At 33.5% G+C, this 21,652-nt stretch overlaps 1 protein-coding gene across 10 annotated transcripts in view; it reads left to right on the top strand.

The window, feature by feature from the left end:
• LOC123006256 (agrin-like) overlaps positions 1-21,652 on the top strand; it is a 104,756-nt gene that overhangs the window by 18,199 nt on the left and 64,905 nt on the right. For 4 of the 10 annotated variants that reach the window (XM_044400600.1, XM_044400604.1, XM_044400599.1 and 1 more), the window contains exon 1: positions 18,895-19,024. The exons of 1 other annotated variant lie outside the window; for it this stretch is intronic. Coding sequence is in view for 4 of the 9 variants with exons in the window: in XM_044400601.1 (XP_044256536.1) it covers positions 5,117-5,146; positions 15,187-15,237 (81 nt within the window). In the remaining 5 variants the exon portion in view is untranslated. Of the gene's footprint in view, positions 1-5,116; positions 5,147-15,186; positions 15,238-18,880; positions 19,025-21,652 lie in introns of those variants that run through there. 5 more of the 10 variants (XM_044400601.1, XM_044400596.1, XM_044400603.1 and 2 more) reach the window with 3 other exon arrangements.

Below are 21,652 nucleotides of genomic sequence, written 5' to 3'. Positions count from 1 at the left end.
TTAGAAATAGATGAATTATGAGCTGGCTGGGAAGTTGCACAAACTGGTTTCGTGGTGAAAACCGGTCTTTCAGGCGTTGCTTTAATCGAGCTACTTGTCTAAACTAGTTTTTCAGGTTTTCAGTTGTTTAAATCTTCGATTAATTTCAGAGTATAATGATTGCGGTATTGTTGACTTTCTAGTAGTGAATCGATCTGGAGTCGACCTTAAGGTCCGGCGTCCTTGCTTTATCATTTTAGTGGTGAATTTATTTTATAATAATGATTCTGTAATTGTGTTGTCTTTTTGGTCGTGTTACTTACTCCATTACGGTTAGTGTAAGGTATGCGTGAAAAGACACATCTGTTTCAGTGTTGCCCTAAGCGGCAATAATCTCGTTGCAATTTTGCGACTTACAAGGTTTAAGTATTGTTTTCGGTCATTTAAGACGTCTCGAAAGTGCTTTACGTAATCCACTTTTGAGCAATAACACGCAATATTTGTTCGGTTTGAGACGATTCGTAAAAGTTGGCGTAACCCTCGTATATTATGTACCGCTGTCTTCGATGCATAAAAGAAGGAGGCCAGACAATACGCATAACAAATCATCTTTTGTTGCTCGAAATACGAGTAGTTTGTAACTGCCGAGACAAATAACGTGAAAGGAGAATTAAACATTTGTTTTAGCGCTTACGCAAAGTCGCATTACAGGGGAAATAAAGCTACATTTGTTATTATTAGACATTGGTGTAATTTAATGAATGTCCAATAACACTTCCTTTACACAAAATTTTCTTGCTGTTGACACGCAAAATGCATATATTTTACATTAAAGTTTTAGCTAGATCTGCGATAAATTGTTGTCGAAATTTTGTTTAATGTCCGACTTTTTGTCGGTTTAGAGATAGGTACTAAAAATATATAACGATTATAAAATAAAGTAGTGACATTTTTATCCAGAGCTATTATGTTTGAATAAATCATCGCATAAACTCGGAATTTGGTTTTAAACTGTTTGTTTTTATTGTCCTTTGTTAATAAAACATTTTAACGTTAATGTAGCATTTAAAATGTTGTTTAAATCTACCCTTGAATACATTAGCCGCCCTAAAAATTTATTTTTTATTGGACTAGGTGTGTCCATTCTCACAAACGGCTTCCCACATAATACACAATGAGCTTTAAAGCTGTTCCAGACAAGCCGCAAATTTAAAGAAGGTGCCTACTAGGTATACACATAAAATGTTATTTCGTGTTAAAAAAATTTTACTAAAGTGATTGATTTTTGTGCGAAATTCGGGATTTGTTGATGATAAATGATAAAATATACTTGGAATCAAGCAGTCAGCAATCAACTTGTACAAACATTCAAACATTGCCGGAACGAACGTGAATCACATTTGTCTTTCATTCTCGACATATTGGGTATCGTTTAATCAAATAGAGAGATTGTTAATTCTTGTGAAAAGCAAAGTGTTTTAATTACATCTTGTAAGAAAAAAAGCCGTAAAATTTCCCTAAACAATGTCTATAATAATGACCAATCTCGACAGTAAATCTTAATAAGAAAAGTAAATAAAATAAAACCGTAAAAGGTCTAAGTGAGGGATCATGTCGCATCTTTGAAATATCGAAATTTATTGACTTGATGAACGGGTTTTATTGTCTAATATTTTGTGTAATTTTTGTTAACTCGTATCTTTTTTATTTCGTCGACAAGGAAAAAATTTCAAGTTATCTCTCCCCTGTAAAACATAATGACGCAATAAAATACTTTATGAAAAACCGTAATATGGGAATCAATTGCAGGCCGTGACTGGCCGCGTGTATAATTTACACTCCGCCTACATTTTTTACATGTTGGTGGTAAAATCGGTGATGTAAGACATTATGTTACCTTTAATAGGAACAACAATGGGTAATGTGTCTCCAACGTTGAATAGAATGTTTAGGGGGTGGTCTTATAAATGTTCGTCGCCGGAGAAGAATACAAATACTACCAGCGAGAGGCACATTTGATTCGTTTTCTCGTTTAATTTTAAATAACGCTTTAGCTCAGTCTTATCCAGATAAATAGTGTACCGATTTTGGTTTTAATTTTTGAAAATAGCTCGAAGCGGATAGAGAGAGCTTTGCGTATCATTTGATACGAAATGTGTTTCTTTCATTTCACGGTTAAAAGAAGACACGTAGCAATATGAATACAAACCGCGGTGAAGTAAAGCATTTTTTAAAATTATGAGCTTGTCACGAAAAGCGTAAACTGACGCTTATCATCGTTTGTAGAACTTTGCCAAATCCTCATGAAAATTTCGCTATGGGTTCTGGATTCAGCTTCATGATTCTAAGCTGTGCGCCGAACGGAGGCCATACTGACAACAACTGTGCTTCTATTATTTGTCATTTCCAGAGGAGTTTCAGATAAATCGTCCGCAAAAGTCCTACGCTACTCACATTTTTATAAATCAAAAACTTTTTGTTCTAATTTAACAAACAAACCAACTATTTCGCGCTTATCGCTATTTTCACACAAACACTTTGCGTAATTTGTAATGCTCATGGATTGCAGTTAGATATGTTCGGATGTGTGATATTCAAATCATCGCATAAATATGTCAGCTGGATCATTAGTGGACATCCTACTGGTTCTCTTTGCATTTTAAATGTTATGTCACTTTAATTAGTAGTCGTTAAGAATATAAAAATAAAACAGCCTGCACCAATACCAAAGAGATTTACAGGACAATTTTTGAAAAATTAATGAATTTTTCTCATGTCTTTTAATATTGTCCTCGTCATTTTTTTAATCAATCAATCTGCGACTTTAATTAAATGCCACATGTAGATACTGAAAAGTTTTATAGAAAAACTTTCCTTCATAAATAAATTAAATAAAGCACATATATTTTCAAAGAGTTTTTCATCAAAGCACTTAATCGTTTATGTTTTGACGTGTTTGTTATATATTATACATACGACAAGATTAATTATGCTATCATTGTCCACATTTGCTGCGTGAATGCCACCAAATCAATATCAAAGATGCAATAAACGCTATCAAGCCACATAAATCGATACAAAATTTTTATTAATTAAACATAACTTTCTACTATGAATCACCTAAAAGGTAAAAGTTTTACCCGAATATGGATTTTATCAACACTTTATAAAACTTAATATACCTAGCACTCAGTTCGAATCTTGACTCTTATAATCCGAACTTTATCACCAACAAGTTTCAAGAAATATAATCTTAAGTATGTCAAGATCAGATTACCGAAACATCCCGTCAGATTTTAAAAGTTTGCGATTCACGAAACATAAATCATAAATGCACTCGCAAAATACATGAATAGAGAAATAGGAATTGCACAGACTGCGAAAGCAATTATTGGAGTCTGTAAAACCCACAAATAATTTTTATCTACTATTAGTAATTTATAATAGAGCCTTCACATTTCCATTAGTACATTAGTCATTCTTTGGGTTTGAGATACGGAAATATAAAGTGGTATTGTATGAAAGATGACGTAGGTACCTACGCAATCTACATATGCTAACATGAACTTGGTTTTAAGTGAGTTTTCGTGTACGAATAAGAAATTTGTTTGTAGTTGAAAGTTTGAAGGGTTCGATAGATCGATTTTATTTATCAAAGCACCAAAGCAAGAGTTTATGCGAATTGTTGAAATTGAATTTTTTCCCCGTTAATTGGGGTTACGTAAGTGTATTTTCAGTTTTCAAAAGTGTCACATAATACAACTTCCTATTGTGTGGGAGGTCATAGAGACCCATCTTTCTCGGAAATCGCTCAAAGGCACAGAATGCACGGTATATGCTGTCGTACACCGGGTCTTGATAAAGGTGACAATCACTGAACACTTATTGAAAGTTCTATTTTCAAGCTACGAGCTCTTTGTTGTTTTTGTTTTTTTCTCTCCCTTTTCTTGAGGTATTTATAACAAAGCTGCCACTGTGACACCACTATCGATTTTAAAATTTATTGTTAAATTTAAATTAAGATCGAAAAGTTACAAAGATTGCTCCAGAAACTCAGGAAAATTGCTAATGTCTGGTTTTTTATTTATTCTACTAATTTGAAACAATATATTAAATCTGTATTGAAACCATAAATATTTAATAATCAGTTTTGTTATTACAACCGCAATTACGGAACGAGCTCACATTTACTAATAATGTACAAAATAATGTTACCATTGTGGGTTTAATTAGTAACTTAAGTCACCTCTAAACCAAACTATCGCGCAATTAACCACCACAAGCCATTATTCGTATTATTTTATTTTCGCTCAATTTTGACTTAACGGAGTTAACATTTAATTGCATTTCTTAAATCGAATCAACTTATAAATTGGTTTTACACGTGATCGGAAATTGTCTTTAATCCGTTTCTTGTCGGTATTTATCAGAAAGGCGAGATAGACGTTGCGTTAGTCTTAAAAGCCACTACGCATTCGCTTAACTGTATTGTGGGTTGTATAAGAGTACAAAAGCAATGTTCAACTTGGTTCTCATTCTTGTATTCAGCGGCAAAATATGTAATAATTTGATTTATTAAAACTGAAAATATTTTGTTATGACAAAAATGATCAAACAGGTCAATTTTAAAATTACATGTTTGTTTTTTCTTGATATAATTTCACTTTTTTGATGATTTTTTTTCGAGAACTTTATGTAATATTAAATATATCAGTGTTGCTATTTCGACAATTAAAAGATCTATTAAAATTAAGGTTTTTATTTAAGAAAAATTTCGATGACGTTATTATTCACAAAACAAAGTGTCAAATTTTAAATCAAGTTTTTTAAAATAACCTGTTTGAGCATTTTTGTCAAAACAAAATATTTTCAGTTCTAATAAGATTATTCCATAATTTTGCCTTTCACTGTATAGATTAAATTATTTTGAACTAAAAGCCTGTTTTCCTTGATACGGTTTACACATTTGAGTTTGAGGTTTTAACTAATTTATACGTACAAGGCACGATTAATATTAACAAAAACACACTATATTTAATTATCGGGTGTCTAACAAAAATTCTGTATTACGATTTTTGTGGACTCCCGGTTAATATTTTTGGATTAATTAATAATCGGTCATTCTTTTATTTTTCAGCTAAATTCAAAGTCTCTTTTTTCCTTAATGGTAAGTTTGAAGTGAAGTTTTTTCTAGTGTAATTAATATACTAAACTAGGCCAAATGACTGTACTAATTTAATTAAGAAGAAAACAGTCGTTATGTCTTTAAATAGATGTAGTTGTACATATACATATAACTTCTAACCGGCTTTATAGCACTTTAAATTTTTTTTTGAATTGTTGAGAAACATTTATTAAAACGGACTTTTACATGAAAAGGATTTTTTTCCTTTGTTATCTTTTCGCCCACGGTAAGAGAAAAAACCTATGAGTAGACAAAACTTGGTTGTTTTAAGTGAAATAATGAGGATTTAAGTTAAAAGACAAATTAATGTTCTATTTAAAAAATATTTTTTATTAATATGAAACAGGGGGTGTGAAATTTTGTTTGTGTTTGAGTAAAAATGTTTGAAGCGTATGTAGGTATTAGGTAAACTTTGATAAAAACACACAAATGTATATTTAGACAACAACAAAGGTGTGCCAGATTATGGAAAATGGAAATAGAGTAGACTAGTATAGAGCAAAGATCTTGTGTTTAAATAATAAACTGCACATCAAAGAAGTGGGTGCTAGTACTGGAATATCAAACCTCAAGGGGAGTGTCAAATTCAACCCGCATGTTTGAGAGTAAACTAAAAGCGGCTCGGAATAGAGGGTTGTTCGAAATCCAGTTGAGTAAAGTACGCACTTTTTCTAAACAGCTCAATCAAGGAATTTGAAATTCGACAAATTTCATGAGGCAAAACGAATAATAAGGTTCGACGCCCAAACAAACTTTCAGCAAGGAGCTAAATAAATTTAAGATAAGTGAAGAACTAAGTTGAGAAAATGCGCTTTTTATCAAAAGCAAGGAGAAGTTGGAATCGGATGAATTCAAATCGGGAGAACTCCATCAGAACATAATGACTCTTGTAAATTTGAATGTACCTAATCTTATTCATACTATTAGTAAGAAATGAATTCGTTGGGTTTGTGCTTGTATTCCCAGCTTTATTGTGAACGAGCAGTGGAGGATTGCGACCACAATTTCTAATTGTCCTGACGTCACTTCAACTCCCATAGGATTAACTTCACCCTAAACGACCCAAGGCAAAACAAAACAACTTGCTCCTTTCGATCTCGTTTTATAACTTCCAGCTTATTTCATACCGTTGCTGATTGATCCACTAATCAAACATGTAAATGACAACTGTTACACAATTGTTATGAATAATAAATTAAATATATTCTCCATCGGCTCTCCTTGTTGATCCCTTCCTGTGTATATTTCGACCCTAAAATCTCTATGACGACCTCACTAACGGTTCCTTTGCCCTTTCCCGTCTTGCTCGAAAATTTATAGACTCAAATCTACTTACATAGCATATATTAACTTCAAAATGAACAACACCACATCGATTCTTTTTCATCATCAAATAAACGACTTCGACAACCTTTCACACCCACATTCATAAATCCGGACTTTGACTAATTCATCCCCGGAGATGTATTAAAGAAATTGTTGACATTAACCCCGAAATCTTGAACTTAGTTTTTTTATTCAATATCGACATCACCTTTGTCCAACAAACCACCGCAGTGAAATATTTATTTCAATCAATTTCATACCAAATAGTATTATTTTTATTTTCTTTCGCAATTTTTGACAGTGGAAAATCTAATGCATTTCGCTCGCACGTGAAAATTTCCGTCCTAATTTTCGTGACATTTCATGCATGATTTCTCATCTTTGTCACAATAGTCTTTTCTCCGTTTCTGCTGCGTTTTCATCGCAACACCAATCACTGGATTTATTTAACACATACGTGTATCCACTTTTGTTTTTTGCATTTCTTAATCTGCATTTTAATGTGGGGTGATTGATAGAATTGTGGTAATTGGTTGGGGATTGTATAGATTGATTCGAGTTGACGTTAAGAAATTATAATAAGCGACGTTTTGAAAGTTTGAGAAAAAGACGAAGACGTGGTGTTATGAAAGTTTGTGAATCTTATTAAGAAGACAGGCCTGCCTGGTACCGACTTTTTTTACATACTAGTTGCACCGCCGCTTTTTGTCCGGTCGGTATTAAAATTTGTAATTTAATATCTCGTGTAGTACTTTTATTAAGTTTTTCATCTCTTTGTTTAAAAAATATGGCCGATCGATTGTAATAAGCCGTATCGCTGATTAAATTCCTCATGTGTTGTGTATCATTGTAGAATGTTGAAATGTTGTGTGTAATGGCATGCAATTGAGCCGACTGAAGTACAGGTTGAGCGTTGAGAGAAGGGCGCAGACATTGCAATATCCGCACCCATGATTCATTAAAGCTCACTTTCCAGGTTTGTACCACTTATTAAAGGTAGTTGACGAACTTACTTCAGGATAAGACCCCGGATTAGTTGGCCGCGAATTTCTGCTCGTTTCACTTGACTATCATTTGCATTACTTTACAACGTTAAATTGAGTCGGGCGCTATGGGGCAATCACGCTCTACTCTCGAAACGCTGCCGAATACACACACATTTAGATTAAACTGCTTTGCCTAAAATCAACAAAGCCATTGCACGAACACAGAATGTGCAACGCTAACTCTTATCAATTCATTGTTACCCTCTCTCAACATACTCACACAACCACAACACGCTCAATTCAATTACCAACAAAAATACTAAATTAACCAACAAAACTTTCACGCATAAGGAGGGAACAACTTCATCTACAAGCAACTTATTTTGGGTTGAATTTGTACCAATAACAGCACCAGATTATAAATTTAACAATTTTGCTTGTATAATTAACAAATATGAATCGGTGTATACTTTTATTTAGATATTAAACAAATTTGTATATTGAATAAAATTTTTCCAGCATTATGAATACGTTTATTGTTTATAAAAGACTGAAATATACAAAATACACATTTTTGTGTTACAATGCGTAATAGGTATTTGAAACTACAATTTGATATTTACGGAATTTTTTGCAATCATTAAACTGAGGTCATTTTTCACATATTGATTTTAGGTAGAATAACTGACACAACCTTCTTAATTTACGAAAATAAAAAAAATCAATTCTATAATAATAAGGAATAGGGTTTTGTGAAACTCGTTATTATAGAAAGTCTGACGTGTCTAATTGGTTGTTTTAATTTTTATTAATACTTGAAACACAATTAAGTTGTATTTGTAAACTCGTAATGACAAAACAAACAAGGTGGTTGGGCTATTTTTTATTACAATTTTAAAATTCGAGAAAATGAATTTCAAGAGTCCGAATAATTACAGTAACAGCAGTTAGAGTAGCCATTTCCGCAAATTATTCTAATCAAATAGTTTTCGTATCAAATGCGTGTGACCGAGAATAAATGTCCCGGTCATTGGGAATTAGAATTGCTTGTCGATACTAAACCACGCGTTATCTGATTCTAATCTCGGGCACAGTTTTAACTTGAAAACAAGTAGAATACTGACTAGTAATTTACAGCTGTAATATAATTTATTTATTGCAGTTATGAATTTTTTTTCGTAGAGGAAAAAAATAGAGGAGTAAAATGATTGTAGGTCGGTAACGTCCAGAGTACGCAGGTGTGGAACTAAAATATTCACTAAAAACCGAACATTTTATACATTATAAATGAAAAGTAATCAGAGAAAGGAATATTTCCATGAATGTAAAGCGTGAAGCTTCGATCGGCGTTTTTCTTTATTTTGAAATCGTCTGCACGTATCAATCATAATAAACTTACATCAAATTCAAATTTCATTTAACTTATAAAATGTTTATCAAGTGTCAAATTCCAGCAGCGCTTTATTTGAAAGGTGCTATTGAAATTTTTGGTTGAAAAATTGGCAAAATCAGCGTTTTATGATTTAACTTTCGAGGAGAAAGTCGTGTTGCGGCTAATTCGGTGCTCGTTTTTTTATTCAATTTATCGAGGTGTGTGAAGGTATGGCTTGACGTTAGAGAAATAGGGCATCCTACTCGTAGTTTCGATAACATCAAACTGTACGGCGTAATCCTAATTGGATATCGGTTTCTGTAGAGGTGCCAAGCACGGAGTTCAAAAGGGGTCGGCCGGTAGTCCTCATAATCTACTTATCAGAACAAACCACAAGATCTCTTCAAACTTTGCCAATAATCATTGTTTTATTTCGGTAACACAATTTGACAGTGTACTCGTAACCTGACAATTATATCATCGCCGATGGGTTAAATTAACAAACTTCATGATCAAAACGAAACCGTTCAACAATTTTTTGAAATAAATTTACATAATTTGAACATTAAAATTGAATTTTCATTAGCTTAAGTCGCTGGCTGAAGTTTGTATGATTAATATAAAGCTTTCGAACCCAGAAAATTGAGTTTTGGGTTCACTGAATTTTATGGGTATTTGTACTCTAATGTAATTAAAGATTTACCTACTAACTTTCCTATTAAATTACAAAAAACTCAAAGTGTTATCTTTAATTTCTTCCAACAAAGTAAACACTATTCAACTAACAATCGATTTAGCACCCTTTCCACTAGTAATTATCGTAGTCCTGCCACGTCCTGAAATTTTGATGGTTATTCTTAGTAGTGCTCAGTGACTAACAAACATATTCCTAAATGACATCCGTATAAAGTTGATATTTTTTTCTCGGGCAATTACCCACTAAGCCTTCGAATTTATTTTTTTCTGCAGCCTTTTACACTATTATTCCCGGAAGGGATGATATTTCATCTTGTCTCTTGTGGCAGTTTTTACGTGTCCTGCTTATCTAAAATATTACATTTCACTGCTAAAACTCGTTCGAAAATTCATTAAATGTGTTTGATTTCCACTAACAGTCATTAGTTAAACGTAATGAGTTAATGACCATTTAGAAGCAAATACAGAATGCAAATATTCCAACTGCGTGTATATATTTTTTCCGCTAACATCAAGTATCAATATTGACGATTATCAAATTCATGCTATAATTGATTGTGAACTAATCGCCTTTTAATTGAAATTCAATTGTTCGACAGTTTTTTCGGCTAGTCGAAAACCATTTTGCCGATAATTAGTAGTTTGTATCGCTGTGCCAGACCATACTTTACACTGCACCATAATTGCAGTTTTATAGACGATTAATCGAACACATCCACCCCCGACTTTCCACTTAAACTTCTTACTTTTCGATAACAAGAAAACAAGAAATGATATTGACCACAATTAGATGTTTTCTGCATCAATTATTAGAATTATGAAGCTAGGGGTGAGGTCTGTGTCGACCTCATTAGGGGAGTCGAGTTTGAGGTCAACAGAGGTTCGAACTAGCTGTTGTGTGTGTTAGAAGAAGCCGTGAAAGGGTCGTATTGTGGAGGGAACGGAACGAAATGTCACTACAGGTCTGACGAGGTCCCTGAGGTACCACCAGTTGTCGCTTTCTTGTAGCAGAATGATACGGTCTATCCCAGGACGTCGTTCGTTGAAATTTGTCTCCATCAAACATTAACCCTTTCTTTGTTTTGAAAGCAATTTATTAGAAACGTAATTGAATGTTATGCTTCGGACAGACAATTACTGAATTTCTAGATCGATCTGAGTATCGAAATGGGGGACCGCCTATTTATATTTAGTAAACAGTCTCAAGTTCGAATTTTTGGTTTATCTTCGACGGATCTTATTTAATCTGTTGGTTTATCTTGTCTTATATATAAGTTTACGACAGCAAAAGCGTAAAGGGATCAACAACGCTATTAGTATAGCGCGGGATTTGCTATAAGCAATTAGGAAATTATTTTTCCGAGTGCCGGTTTAATAGAGTCTGGAATTGCTTATTTGTAGGTTTTTTGTTCGTAAATTACGTTAACTGATGCATGAATGGTCAGATAGGCGTTAAAGAATAAAATAGATGTAAAATACTGATGATTTCAGCAAACCTCGTGAAAATAGGTTTTCCGCAAATCAAATATTTGCTTCAAGAGTAATGTGTTTGCTGTTCGTTGCTTGTAATTTACTTTTATTTAAAGCGTGAGATCGATGAGATAATGAAATTTATTTAGTCTTTTAAAAATCATTTAAACGAATCAATAATACCAAATTAAAAATGAAATCATATCGAAAAAGAAGTAATATGATTAAGTGATTTAATTCGTTAATAAAGAGGATACGTTTGACAATTAATTAAAAAAAAGGAAATCTTAATTGAGAATAATCGAAATTTTCGCTGGCACTTAGCTTAAGTGGTGTCGTAAAATTTCTTGTGTTTCCTATAGTAAGATATTGTAATCCTAGAAATTCCATAACCAAATAAATTTAAGTACTTTGCTGTTTCCTCAGCCCGCCGAATTCTAGAGCACTAACGACTCATTTGTGTTCAACGGAATTGTGATTTTGCTAAAATACGGTGATTCGACAATTTAGCTGAAGTGAAAGTGGGTAAGGTTGAACAACTTGATGGTCGTAAGATCGTGATTATATATTTCCTAGTCTTAGAAGTTAATTATTAAAAGCTTTATGACAATTGTACGTTTTCATCAGTTTACTTAAGAATAGATAACGCGAATTGCTTGGATGTTAATGTCAGTTTTCAGCCAACAAGCCTTCCTTTTAAAACCAGTACAGGACACGTACAGTTCAGATTTGATTCTCGTCTCAGCTGCTCCTGACGCAAGTCTGATATAAAATCAGATACCCTATCTTGACGTCCGTGTAAGTTTATACAAGCCACTGTGAAACTATTATGTTCGACATGAGTTTACGCATTCTCTGAATTGTAAATTCCACGAATCTTCGAATCTTCGAGTAGAGCTCATTTCGACGTTTTGCATAATATTAATGGAAACATAGAATTAAATTAAGGTATGTTGGTACACTACAACAGTACAACTAACTATAATTAGATAAGTAGATTTCCGAATATTGAATTTTAGCCGAGTTTCACATATTAGGTGCACACACGCTATGCTTATATTAGCAGAATATTTCCCTAAATTCGGCGCAACATCTTTATCGTGTTTTTGAACCATGAAATCGGAAGTTCACACGCAATATGGCCGAATAAATTTTACTTGTCTGTTAACCTGGCACTTTTAAGATCAGAGAAACAGTTTGCAAATAAGCTATTTCTCACGACCCTCTTTTATAACGTCTCCGAATTGAGAAATGGTACGTAATGGAAGGCAATAAGTTAGATATGGAGGCGAGATACTCGTCGCAATTACTTTTAAAACTCGATTCTTTGAAAGAGTTGAGGTTTGGTGTATACGGTCACCACAATGCCGCCATTGTAATTCTTAAACTAAGATAATTGCCAAGGTAAGGGTTCGCCAAAATTCAATTTGTGTTTGCGTGTGTCGTGATGAAGTTTTATAATTCTATTTATACCATCCTCTAGGTTACTCCAGGGAGCTTACCTCTGAGAAATGTGATCTTTGACCAAAAAGATTTTTCTTTAGTCAAGATTCTCCAAGTTTTTATGTGAATTATTTCTTTAAAGAAGTAAAAATAAAACTTGCAAATTTGTTCATGTCCAACATAATACATTTTCAACATCTACATCAATTTATTTCACTACGCTATGAATCTAGATATCTTAGAGTTTTGGGAGACCCGTCATAAATTTTACGCCAATCGTTCATTATTCATTCTTTCCACACGACTTAAAATATCTGGAATTCGTATCCCACGTGTTCGATAAACTTCAACGTTGGTAATTCACTAAACTCCAACAAAGAAATATTTGTCTTGAAGACGCTGTAACTGTACGCTGTTTACTGTTTTCTCTACCAAATTTGGCAAGCGCACATCCTAACACCATCTCTAATTGAAAATCACATTCTCAAACATAATCAATCGCACAATCACATGTATATGTTGCCAAACTTTTTGTGCGCTTTGCGTCAATTTGTCAGTTAATATTTTAAATATTCTAGTCGCAGCGATGGTGATGTTGGCGCTTATTATTCTTGAGTTAATTGTTGTAGGAGTAATGGTTTTGGCGCGTCAGTCGCGTGCTAATTGTTGTAGTCTTTTAAAAAATCAAATTTAGAGTTTTTTGGAGCGATGATCGCATCTTATGTTAAACTCTGATCACGTCCAGGCGCAATTATACTCGTCTGTCGTGCCATCCTTCAAGGGCGCGTGCTTCACATGCAGCTGAGAGGCCTGAGGGGTTTAGAGGTTGTTGCAGCTCAGCCTCCCAGGATCATGCCGAAGAAGGGTCACTATAGAAAAGCTTATTGAAAGTCCCTCGAAATGGAATTACAAGAGAAAAATAGAAGCTATTCTCTCCATCAGGCTGTCGAAGCATTGGCGCCGAAGGAGCTTTGAAATTAGTTAGCGGCCTTACATTTCCCCTTTCCTCAATTCATAATGAACTTCTACTATAGTATATACTTTAGTATTATTTCGGAAACTTTGAATATTTCGCAGCCGTTCCTAATCGCCACTGTTAATGAATTCAGCTCTTATGTAACTCATTACTATACAATAAAATTATCTTAAACAAACACAGAAATTGCATTAAACCGAACGGTGCCTTTACCAAACTTTTTATTTCTAAGTTTTGGTTGCCATTCCGGAGTACTCGTGCGTCACAAACATGGATGAGCACTCTGATAACATCCGATATCGCTCTTCTGATTTTAAACATCATTTTTGATTCTTAATTTAACGCAAGTTTATTTGTTTGTGTCAATCCGAATCGGATGTTGTATTAAAGGCTGTACAATTAACTCCGAAAGCTCGTAATTTCTGGTCACTACAACAATAAAACAGACTTTCTTCAGCGAAATAAAAAACTCTCAAGAGACTCGTGGGTCTCGGCTATTAATCGATTTTACGCACATAAAAAATGACTCGTGTTTTCGTCTGATTGAATACTTAATTGTTTAGTGCTTACCCAGCCTGAATTCGAAATGAACAAATTTTGAAATATTATCATTGTGTTCAAGTTTAATCGAAATCCAGCAAAAGAAACAATGCGGACTCGCCTTGGCGAGCTTTTTTCCCTAAGGAATAAAGAGGTCCTATACTTAAAGTTATTTTACTCACAATAAGCTTCGAAAGTTTCCTAAGATTGTTTCCGAACACATTATTTATTTGTTAGTTGATCTCTTGTTTTTTTTTCCAAAATAAGGAGCGCTACACGACGTTTCTATAATTGGGCAAAATCAATAATTGAATTAAATTAAGTTTGATAGCTAATTTAATAGTAATTTAGTCAATTTAGTGATGGTTTGTTAGGTGAAATCGTTTGAGACGCTCGAACGCGTTTTGAACGCCGCAACTTTCTCAATATTCTTCCAGAATATTAATTTTTGTACGTTACTTTATCTTGACGTCTAAAATCGACACTTCATTATATTTTAATTTTACCGTGACACCTGTTGACGGACCAAAATAGACGATTAAAAAATTCAGGAATATGTCATGTGTTTCTAGCTTCGAACCATTTCTCTGATTGATTTTGGCATGTCCTAATTGTGTGAAATTAAAGTGAACTTATTTAGAGTTGCATGGAGTTACATAGAGTATTATACAATAAGCAAAATCGCTCATTTTTCAATTCAACTACGTATTTATTATATCTGAATTATAAACGTTAACATTATTGGGTGCGATTGAATTTATCGAAAAAATGGTTTAGGTACCTCACTTCGAGTATGTGTGGGTGATAAAATTATGCAAAATTACGTACCGGCGTAGAGAAAAAATTGGAAAATAGGTGATTCCATCGTGATGGAATATGAAATTAGAAATATTAATACAGTTGATTTAATTATTGAGGATTTCTTAAGAGCATAAGCATCAAACTAACGCAGCGCTAACCCCTTATTAGCGTCAAAATATAAAAATTGTGAAAATAAAAAGAATCAAAGGAATTTTCTGTTTCTTTGAATTGCTGACGATTAATAATTACCTGTCATCTTCAAGTTGAACTTCTCAGACGTAATACTCGTAATTATGTTTTGTGATTATATCTGAGTTTAAAAGGGCGTGCTGAAGGAGGAACGTCAAATAATAAGACTATTTTTATGAATTTATTCTTCACCGAGAATAAAATAGATTTTTTTTGTTTCCAGATAAAAATAGAGAGTTCTTGGACAGTAGTTTGGCCAGTCAGCAGCATGCAAGTAAGTTTTAGCATATCTAAGTGTTCGTGAGAAAAGAAAAACTGCACCTAACGACCTCTATCAACGCCATTCGCTATTAAATTGGCTGTTATAGAATTTGGAACAATTCCAGAGAGTGTTAAACAATCAGCAAAGAAATTGAGGTCATTATGTGACTAAAATTTCTATGGTAGTTTGGCGTTATGAATCGATCGTGGAAATTGTTTAAAAATTATTGAGTATCGTGGTAACCACATCAGCTGGTGCACAAGTAAAGCAGCATCAAATTTAAGGCAGCAATTAAATGAAATTTGAACGGAAGGAGTAATAGAGCCCGGTTTAACCGGCTATGACGTTTAATGAATCAATTCAACCGCTTTGATATAACGTAATTCAATGCTGTTGCTAAATATACGGCCGTAACTGACACATTTAAACATTTAGGTATATTGGAGTGTCATAGTTGCGAGCTTTGCGTAATTATGGTTTAAAATTTATTTATATGGGCCGCGGCGGCTGACAAAAACTGGGCTCGATGTTTTAGGGAAGTTTATTTGAATTAGTGTTTTTTAGAGGTGGTTTGGTTGGAAAGAGAACAAAAACACATAGTCGGGAGGTATTTGAAATTGTTTTTTGTATAGTGTTAACATTGGACATCTTGGCATACTGAGGACGAAGTGTGGCTGCTACTTTGGTGAAGATAATAGGAATTCCTGAAACGGGAGCTCCTTATCTATCTCAGTCACGCGCGTTATCCTTATGTTGGTTAATATCCCCAGTATACCAAATGCATACTTCATTATACAACACTACCAAAGTCTATTAGCTCCAGCTTTAGCAAAACAGACATTCCTACAAGGACAAACGGTGGATTTCAATAAAGTCCATATTTGACTTCATTACTTGGCTTTTGACCTCAATTGGTTAATTTAATAGCCGTTACCTTTAAAAGCTTCATTCTCTTCAAGTTTTTCGATTCAACTTAGTTTCTAACAGCCATTTTGTTGATTCGTTTTTGGCGGTTAAACGGCACAGCTTGTCCTAACAAGCTCGCAGATTAAACACCACTGTTACCGAATTCTGTTCATGCTTCTATTTATATATTACAAGCGAAAAGCGATTTTTCACATATGAATTCTTAACGATACCACAAATACCCATTCATGATGCAAAACCGCAATTGTTATCGATTTGAATATGCGATAATCATGCACGCCACACATGTTACAACTCTGAATTTAACCCTAATGATTCAATACAGCGTCTCCAGTCTCCAATCACAACTTACTCGAACTGAATACTCCAACACATTTATTATTTACACTCGAATTAGCGATCAAATTACATTTTTGACACACAACGATCACTTACACATCACATCAATTATTTACTTCTTCATTTTTTCACCAACAATATTTATTTTCACCTACTCTATTCGTGATAGTGATAGCTGTTTGTTAATAAATTATTTGTTTGCGTGGACAGTAAACTTTATTTTTCTGTCATTTAATTGAAGTTTTTGTAGAAATTTTATTCATAGTTTTTAATGTTACAAGCGTATAGATTTAGTATACTTATAGGTAGTTGAGTAGTTTTAGATGAAATCTCTCTTTAAAGTATTAAGTAGTGAGCTCTTCCGTAATATCTAGAAGTTGACTGTAGATAATCAGCTTAACTTATTTTCTTACTTCTATGACGGAATAATTACCAAGTTGATATTAATATCATCATTAAATGTGATTAAGTCTTCAGGGTAAAATTATTATTCAAGAATTAGAAACTAAAAATAAAAATGTTGTCAAAACGCAGAATTCATTTAAATGCTTTGGAGTGAATCGATCAACTGCGAAAAGTTAGAAATTAAAACATTCACCAAATACACATTTAGCAAAGTTTTTCTTGACTTGAAAATGATCATTTTCGTTTAGTTATTTAAATATTTTTGTGCGCAGTATCAACAAGCCCGTTTTGTATTTGCCTAAAATTTATGAATAAACCATGAACGTCAAACAGCAATTCGTTACATGAACTGTCCTCCCGGTTTTGGAAAAGAGTTAAAGGTGAATGAATAATTAATAAAATTTTTGTATATTTTTTGAAATATTCATGGGCTTTCGATTAAATATTTATTAACACAGGTATTAGCGCAAAATCGAGGCGCTTGTTTGTCTGGTAGCTACATATTTTGGCTAATCTAAGGTACATGAGAGATGGATCAAAGCATCTAAAACCCATTGTGTTGGTGTTTGTTCTTGCTGGACGGAATGTATGCCGAAGCTAATTAATCCGTATCCTCCTCCTTCATCTCCCTCGTCACTTACAATTAGATACAGCATTAGATTGCTCCAACGCTCGAAAACTGCTGATTTAATGAGGGTAGTCCAATTATTGGCAGATTGATGAAATTGTTGATAAGTTCACTCTTCAAAATCGATCGAATTAACGCGAATTTACCGATCGAGCTTAGAGTACTTGGAATCAACTTTGTAACATTTTGTTGTTGAGCAATTCATTAATAGAAGTTGCCGTTATTAAACTTGTTTCCTAGTTAAGTTTCCAATGAAGCATTTAACTTGTCGATAATTTGAATTAGCTTCAATAGAATTCACAACTCCAACTAACTTTTGAAAAAATCTATTTTAGATACCTTACTTGGAGTGAAAAAACAAATTTAATCTGACATAAGAAGTTGCTTTTCGTTTTATTTATTATTCAAGTTAGGATTTTTGGGAACTGTCACGTTTGATATATAATATGAAAATTGTAACTTGCAAGGTCAAATCTGTTTGGAATAAAGTGTCTCTAAATCAATCGATAGGGGTGAGCTCTGTAAGTCGCATTGCGGAGTCACGTGTTGTCGAAGTCTCAAAGAAAACAAACGACATAATTAAAGATGGTTTCTAATAATGACAATTATCTAACTTGGTCAACAAAATTCATTCCATTTCAACTTGTCATCCTCTTAATTTTTTGTTTTGTTTGTGAAATAAAACGCTACTTGTTTTCAATAAGTTGATCAAAGTTGAAGTAATGAAAAGTTATCAAATTAATTAAAACTGATATCACTTACAATAATCTACAGACATGATCGAGCTTTTTAGTAATTAATCCATTAAACGTGTGGGTGTTTCATATAATTAAAAACCGAGCTAATTTTCTAAGTGGGGATTGTCACACCTTTCAGATTTTAAGCCATTAATAAATCCGATTAAGTTTATACAAAAATAAATAACTCGTTTTAGCGTGTATGCATTTAAAAAATGGTTTCGCTCTTGTTTTTTTAGGACACGACTCATTCTGGGATCTTTGTTGAAATTCGTCGGTTTGGTTGTTGTTGTAAATAGGTGTTGTAATGCGTCTTTAGGTTGTTTGTGATTTACGGCACCTTGGTGATAGGTTTGGCTTCAATACTGTAGGAAAACAAGTGGTTCGATTCGATTTGTTGGTTGATTGCGATGCATTAAGTGATTTCGTTCAGTGTCCGATTGAGTCGTAACGGAATAAACCTATGTTGAATTGCAACAATAGCAACAAAAGGACGTTTTCACTTGATATGTGTCAAAGTGACCGCTGGGGTCCGACGAAGGCGTCGCCCCCACCGTCCTGAAAGCCTCCGACTACAGCGCCAGTCTCCCGCGAGCTTGCAAACCGAAAGGACGTGAGCTTTTAACAGGATATCGTTCGCGCGCGCTTACCACGTGTTTCGTGCATATTGAGGAAAAAAATTAGTTGCTAATACTGACAGCTTTTCAGTTCGAACTTTTTTATTTGCCCTAATTGGAGGGACGAATTGAGGTTTTGTAGGTAGGTAAGTGAAATTTTCGATAGTTTGTCTGAAGTATGGATGAGAGTCTGGCCAAAAAACCCATTAATTGCCATTGGCAAAATGCAAATGGGATTGTTTCATTTCGCAGATTTCAAAAAATTAATAACGATACAATTGACACCGTAAATTGGCGTCATTAATTATTGTAATTAATCATGCAATGTTAATTAATAGAAAACGAAATATGTGATTAATGGATTTTGTTTCATTTTCCGGGCTGTAGCATTTTTAATAGTGTTACAGGGGAAAAAAGGTGGCGGCTTGCTGAAAAATATTTTTTTTTGTTTCGGGACTTGTTTTTGAGCTGAAATAAAGAAATACCAAAATTTATTTGTAGTAAAATTTTTAATGACCGTGCAATTTAATTATACAGGTATGTTCTGAAGTTTTGTACAATAAAGATGTGTAATAGCACCCATAAAAAATTTACAGTTGGTTCTAAAAATGATTTTGCTGCAATTAAGGATAAACTTTGTAAATTATTCCTAATGTTGCTTTTTTTCTGTATAAACACATTATACTCGTTGTTTCCTGCAAACCTAATTTTAAAAAGCTTTACTTAGCATTTTTTGCTACTTTATTTTGTGCTCTAATTGAAAATGTGAGTGTGAGTCAAATCTTTATGATAATTTTTTCTACTGGATTTTAAATGTAAAAAGTGTATACCTCTAGTGAGTGATCAAAATAGGTCGATTTATTTTATTTCCCGCGTGAAATTCCTGTCGACGTCTACCTGAACTTGAATACAAAAGGTTTCTTTATAATCTCCTCTAATAGATTAACTCAAATCAATACTGCTCTACTCACCACTAAACTTATTGATAAATAATTATATCCATAATTCAATACTTTTACTACAACAAACGTTAATAATTTCTCCCACTTATTAATAAAATTTGAATTAACTAAAAAAACAAATTTTTACATGCAGACCACTTTTTTGAACTAGCATTGTTTTTTAAATGAGCCACGTTCGTGGGCAATATTTCAAATTAAAATTTCAACGAGTACGGAAATGAAGTTTTTATTAAAGTTATCGATATAAAGGGGGCTTAAAATTGGAAATTTTAATTAAATATGTAAACTGTATTACTTTGTATAAATCAATAGCTGATGTTTTCATACTTTGTATGTTTTTAAACACATAGGATTGATACATTTCTAATCAAAAATTTACGGAGGCAAAAACTTAGACATTTTTGGAATAAATATTGTCACACAAATGCCACACAAAGTGATGTTTATGATATTATTCAAACAGCGCCGTATCCTCTTTACTTTCGAACAAATTAAGAACTTTAATCTTCATCTCAAGTGTTTCTAAACTCGTTTTTGATATACAATCCACAGTACAATTATTGTGTAGTTTTACGCCGAGAATCAATGTTAAATGTAAAAATATGGATAAATAATATATACTTGCAAATGTTACATTAAAATAAATTTTTCTAACGTAATCACTGTAGATCTACATACATCTGAGATTTTGGAGCATTGCCTGATAATGCTTGTAAAAAGAGGGTTTCTTGAGGTTAGAAATGGTAAAATAGCTTGCCGGCAGCTGCAACTTGGTGGAATTATTTAGCAATTATTTCGAGTGGTGTTAGATTGAGTGTGATAGATCAGTGATTGGATGATAAAGGTGGCATGTAATATAGGTTCGTGCAGAATTTTTAAAAGAAAGCAAGGTTAGAAAGAAAGAAGGATAGTTTGAAATTGTCGATTCGCGTCATACCGTAGTTAAGGGAGGTGGGACGTTTAGAAAGGACCAGCGAGAAATGCGGTTGACAGGTCGTTGCCAGCTGCTACTGAAGTCTTCAACTTCTTATTTGATATTCACTATGTGTCCCGAGTTCACGTCTTGTACACCACTAACTTCGTAAATATGTTTTCCGACTTTGATATTGTTCTCGAGCATATGGAGGTGTTTGGGAGAAGGCTAAATTGGCGCATGGGGGTTACTCATATGTACTTTAGTAGTTGTCCGCTGTCCGGGGATTACGTCTTTAATAATTTACGAAATGAACTTATCAAAAATAAGCCGACGTATTAAACGTAAGCGCAACCGGTAATGATAGAGGATATTAGGCTAAATCACGCGCATGCTACTAGTCAGGATGATGTTAATACCGTCATCCTTATTTATTTAAGACTAGTAAGACCGGTTTTGTTTAAGTAATAAACCGGTTCTAACAACATGCAAAAACCCGTTTTGTAATAATCGAAACCGGTTTGTGATTTAAATCTGCACTGATTTGTTACAATTGACCCTCGTTACGTCCGACCTCTTCACCCTGTATCGGCTCATTCATGTGTAGCCGACGATTTGATGTTAAGGGGCTGTCCATGTCGATACTTGAAGCTCATTCTAACAAACGCGAACTGCTTCGCTTAATTGCATTACTAGCGAACAAATGTTTTGTCAAATTAGAGAAACAATGATTCTTGGTTTTTTTAAATTTTTACTTTGACAATATTGATTATTGACACAACTTAAAAGCATATTATTATTTATTTCAAACTTCAGTTCGTTTGCAGCCTAATGCTATTAACCTGACAAACAAAGAGCACTTAAAAGTATTCGTTTACTTAGTTTTAAAAGACAAAAAC

The sequence above is a fragment of the Tribolium madens genome, unplaced genomic scaffold, assembly GCF_015345945.1.
Source record: "Tribolium madens isolate multiple individuals breed KSU strain unplaced genomic scaffold, Tmad_KSU_1.1 Scaffold_2;HRSCAF=44;Tcas5.2_LGX, whole genome shotgun sequence".
Taxonomy (NCBI): Eukaryota; Metazoa; Arthropoda; class Insecta; order Coleoptera; family Tenebrionidae; genus Tribolium; species Tribolium madens.
This window is presented reverse-complemented; position numbering and strand designations above follow the sequence as displayed.